We start from the raw sequence: 4,794 nt of genomic DNA, 5'->3' as shown, positions 1-4,794 counted from the left end.
TCCTCGCCAGAGCCCCGGCTGGACAGGCAGAGGCTCACATCGTAGAGCGCAGCGCCGGCTCGGGGGCGGCCGGAGCGCAACGCAGGGGCGCAGCCCCAGGCGGACACCGCGAGCCGCCGCCCGGCACCCCTGCAGTCCATCCGGCTCCTTCGGCCCGGCCACGGCTCCAACTGCGGGCCATCCAGGATTACTCGCTTCTGGCTCCCGGCGCCAAGAAGGCGCGCTGGACACCCGTGGCCGCCGCGCCAGCTCCTCCTCCTCTTCCTTCTCCTCCTCCTCTTCCTCCTCCTCCTCCCGCTGCGGCTCCAACTCCCCGGGCGAGCGCGCAGCCCCGAGCCCGCCCCGCGCCTCCCGGAGCCCGCCCCCCGCTGCTCCCATGCGCGCGGGTGGGTCATGAGCACAGCGCCCTCGCTTTCTGCCCTAAGAAGCAGTAAGCACAGCAGCGGCGGCGGCGGCGGCGCAGACCCTGCCTGGACCAGCGCGATCTCTGGAAATAGCTCCGGTCCCGGCCCAGGCTCGTCCCCGGCCGGCAGCACCAAGCCTTTTGTGCACGCCGTGCCCCCCTCTGACCCTCTACGCCAGGCCAACCGCCTGCCCATCAAGGTGCTGAAGATGCTGACGGCACGGACTGGCCACATTTTGCACCCCGAGTACCTGCAACCCCTGCCTTCCACGCCCGTCAGTCCCATTGAGGTAAGGACTCTCTCCCAGGGTCAAGCTGGGACCACTTTGGCTGCCTCCTTCAGGGGTTTCTTTCTCTTGGGATCCGGGGCTGGTGGGGGGGTGGGGAGGCGGGGAGGAGATCGGAGTGATTCAGCTCCGGGATGGGGGTAGAGAATAATAGTGCTTCCGCATCTCAAAACTAGGGTGGAAAGGGGGAACGAAGGAGATGGAACAGAGTGCAAATGCTAGGGAGCAAGGCGGCCCAAAGTAGTTTCTCATTTTAGTATTAAAGCCCCTACCCAACCCAAGCCCTCCCCCATTTGGTCCCGCCGGCGGACCGGAGCCTGTAACGCGGCCCCAAAGTCGCGCTCCTCTACCTCCTCTGAAGCCCCAGTGTGTACAGAGCCTCCAAGGCGCCAACCGCCCAAGCCCTACTCTGAAGAATTAAGGGGTGTTTTCGGGGGAGGGGGTACAGTTCTACTTGTAGGATCTGAAAACCAAAATAGGTTCTTTTCTTTCTCCTTTTTTTCTTTTTTCTCTTTCCTTCCTTCCTTTCTTTTCCTTTCTTTTCCTTCCTTTCTTTTCCTTCCTTCCTTCCTTCCTTCCTTCCTTCCTTCCTTCCTTCCTTCCTTCCTTCTCTTTCTTTTCTTTCTTCCTCTTCTCAAATCCAGTTAGAGATAAGAGAACATTAGGAAAGACCCGAAGAAGTGCCGAGTGGGGTTCTTATTCCTCTTTGCCAAGGACGAAAATCTTTAAAGGGTGAGGTGCGGTACAGAGGGGGTGCCGCCTAAAGATTGCGCCCCACGGTGGAGATGCGCTTCTGGGGTGTCGCGGAGGGAAGGTAGAACCCCGGAAGCCAGGATGCTAAAGGATTTCTTTCCCCTCCCCCCTTTTTTTCCCTCTGTGTGACCCCCCCTCCCTCCTCTGACTCCACAGCTCGATGCCAAGAAGAGCCCACTGGCGCTGCTGGCGCAGACATGCTCGCAGATAGGGAAGCCCGACCCCTCGCCCTCTTCCAAACTCTCCTCGGTCGCCAACAACGGGGGCGGCGCGGGTGGTGCTGGCGGCGGCGCTGGGGGCGACAAGGACGCCAAGTCGGGCCCCCTGAAGCTGAGCGACATCGGCGTGGAGGACAAGTCGAGTTTCAAGCCGTACTCCAAACCTGGCTCGGATAAGAAGGAGCCGGGAGGCGGCGGTGGAGGTGGAGGCGGCGGGGGCGGCGGCGGGGGTGTTTCGGCCGAGAAGTCGGGATTCCGGGTACCGAGCGCCACCTGCCAGCCATTCACGCCCAGGACAGGCAGCCCCAGCTCTAGCGCCTCGGCCTGTTCTCCAGGAGGCATGCTGCCCTCGGCCGGGGGCGGCCCCGAGGGCAAGGATGACAAGAAAGACCCAGACGCGGGCGGTGGCGGCGGCAGCAAGGGCGCCGGGGGCGCCTCGGCCGAAGGGGGACCCGCGGGGCTGGCGCACGGCCGGATTAGCTGCGGTGGCGGAATTAACGTGGACGTGAACCAGCACCCAGATGGGGGGCCCGGGGGCAAAACTCTAGGCTCGGATTGTGGTAGCTCCTCCGGCTCCAGCTCCGGTTCGGGCCCCAGTGCGCCCACCTCGTCCTCGGTGCTGGGCTCTGGGCTGGTGGCTCCGGTGTCTCCCTACAAGCCCGGCCAGACAGTGTTCCCGCTGCCTCCCGCGGGCATGACCTACCCTGGCAGCCTGGCCGGGGCCTACGCCGGCTACCCGCCCCAGTTCCTGCCCCACGGCGTGGCGCTCGACCCCACCAAGCCCGGCAGCCTGGTCGGGGCCCAGCTGGCGGCAGCCGCAGCCGGCTCCCTGGGCTGCAGCAAGCCGGCCGGCTCGAGCCCCTTGGCCGGAGCGTCGCCGCCGTCGGTGATGACCGCCAGTTTGTGCCGGGACCCGTACTGCCTCAGCTACCACTGCGCCAGCCACCTGGCCGGGGCGGCGGCCGCCAGCGCGTCGTGCGCCCACGATCCGGCCGCCGCGGCCGCCGCGCTCAAGTCCGGATACCCGCTGGTGTACCCCACGCACCCGCTGCACGGAGTGCACTCCTCGCTGACGGCAGCCGCCGCGGCGGGGGCCACTCCGCCCTCGCTGGCCGGCCACCCCCTCTATCCCTACGGCTTCATGCTCCCCAACGACCCGCTCCCGCACATCTGCAACTGGGTGTCGGCCAACGGGCCGTGCGACAAGCGCTTCGCCACGTCCGAAGAGCTGCTGAGCCACTTGCGGACCCATACGGCCTTCCCTGGAACAGACAAACTGCTCTCGGGCTACCCCAGCTCGTCGTCTCTGGCTAGCGCGGCCGCCGCAGCCATGGCTTGCCACATGCACATCCCCACGTCCGGCGCACCCGGCAGCCCAGGGACGCTGGCGCTGCGCAGCCCCCACCACGCGCTGGGACTCAGCAGCCGCTACCACCCCTACTCCAAGAGCCCGCTCCCCACGCCCGGCGCCCCCGTGCCGGTGCCCGCCGCCACCGGACCCTACTACTCCCCCTACGCCCTCTACGGACAGAGACTGACCACCGCCTCGGCGCTGGGTTATCAGTGAGGGTGGTGGGGAGGGCTAGCCGGGGAGAGAAAGGAGCTGGGGGGAGGGGAGGAGCCGAGGGAAGGGCGGGAGCCACGGCCAAGGCCGCTGACACCCTTGCGCGTGGGGGAAGACCCGGGCCACCGAAGGAAACAAGTATATCCTCTTAGCTATCTACCCCACAACAGTGGTGATCGAGACCCGGTGGGAAATTTCCCTTTCCTCATCTCTCACCTCCCCACCCAAACTTTATAAAAGTTGGAAAAAAATATCATTTGACTTTTTATAGAAAAAGAAGGAAAAAAATAATTGAGAAAGTGTACATCTGAGAACTTCATTGGTGGACACTGGTAATTTATTTATGTTAGCTCCAAGCGGACCCGTGGTTCAAAAGTGCATTATTTAGTTTGAGCTCCGTAGGTTAAAAAGGAGGAGGGAAAAAGGAAACACACACACACACACACACACACACACACACACAAATTTAAACTTGAGGGTGATAATGTGGAAAGCAAACCCTCCCATCCCTTGTAGATTATAAATAAAAACAAAACCGCCACAGAACTAGAGGTCTTCTCTTTAATGTTACTTTAAAATTGCTATGATTGTATCGTACGTTCTTATTTAATGTCTGATTGAAACACCAATTTACATGCATGTTTGTTACAAAAAAATGAAAAAGTGAAACAAAACAAGTCACAATTTGTCAGCTCTGATTTCAAATTGCAATTATTTTTAAGGTGTATACCATCAAAAGAGAATGGGTATTTTTTTGTATGTATTCTGGAAGAAAACAACAAAAAAAGGAAAAACAATTCTATTCCAAACCTCATTTGCCTTATTTTGTTCTTTAAAAGGAACACTTAACTATTTTTAATTTTTAAGCCCACCCGCCGAGAAGGGGGCAAGGTTTACGTCATGTACTAAAATAATAGACAATGTATCTCTTTAAAGATTAAAATTCCGTATATTTGATGTATTAAAAGGTTTTACTTCTTATTCATCCTTTTTTATTTATTTTTTATTTTTTTCTTTTAATTAAAGACGAGCAGGGCTGTTTGTGGCCGCTGTGGGTTCCGGCCTCCACTGCTTCGCTTCTTTCCAGGACGGTGGCCGATTTCCCCTTTGCTTTGTTGTGATTTTCTGGGAGAGGCGCCGGCTTCGGAAGAGCCCGCCCAACCTCGGGGTTGGCGTGGAGGGAAAATATTTTTCAAGAGGGAATTTCACAATTTGGGAAGATAGTGTCCTTAGCTGTGGCTCATTTCGTTTCCATCTCGATCTTCCCCCGGCAGCTGCTTCGTCAAAAGTGAAAGGAGTGGGGCGGGGGAGGCTTTTTTGTTTTGTTTTGTTTTTGCTTTTTGTTCAATTCCCTACTTGAGATTTTGGGGGGGAGTTTGGGTTTCGTTTTGTGCCGAGAGCGCAGCAGGCCGGGACTCGCCGGGCCGGGCCAAGGCCCGCGGGGACGTGCGGTCGCCCGCCGTCCCTCGGCCGGGGGCGGCCATCCGGAGACAGTGGGGGGGACAAGGGGGTGCGGGGGCAACCTGTTTCCCCGGCGTGGAAGAGTGCGAGGAATCCCCTAGTCCCTTG

The 4,794-nt window shown here is 59.4% G+C and overlaps 1 protein-coding gene across 1 annotated transcript; it reads left to right on the top strand.

Moving 5' to 3' along the window:
* Nucleotides 1-283: 283 nt before the first annotated feature.
* Nucleotides 284-4,282, top strand: Znf503 (zinc finger protein 503). Its single transcript, XM_070020657.1, has 2 exons — nt 284-693; nt 1,600-4,282. Exons 1-2 carry the CDS (start codon nt 394-396, stop codon nt 3,226-3,228), a joined length of 1,929 nt encoding a protein of 642 aa, XP_069876758.1. The 5' UTR covers nt 284-393; the 3' UTR covers nt 3,229-4,282.
* The last annotated feature ends 512 nt before the right edge of the window (nt 4,283-4,794 follow it).

Source organism: Dipodomys merriami, unplaced genomic scaffold (assembly GCF_024711535.1).
Source record: "Dipodomys merriami isolate MVZ:Mamm:240054 unplaced genomic scaffold, mDipMer1.0.p SCAF_14, whole genome shotgun sequence".
Classification (NCBI taxonomy): Eukaryota; Metazoa; Chordata; class Mammalia; order Rodentia; family Heteromyidae; genus Dipodomys; species Dipodomys merriami.
The sequence above is the reverse complement of the archived record's forward strand: the minus strand, read 5'-3'. Positions and strand labels throughout refer to the sequence as shown.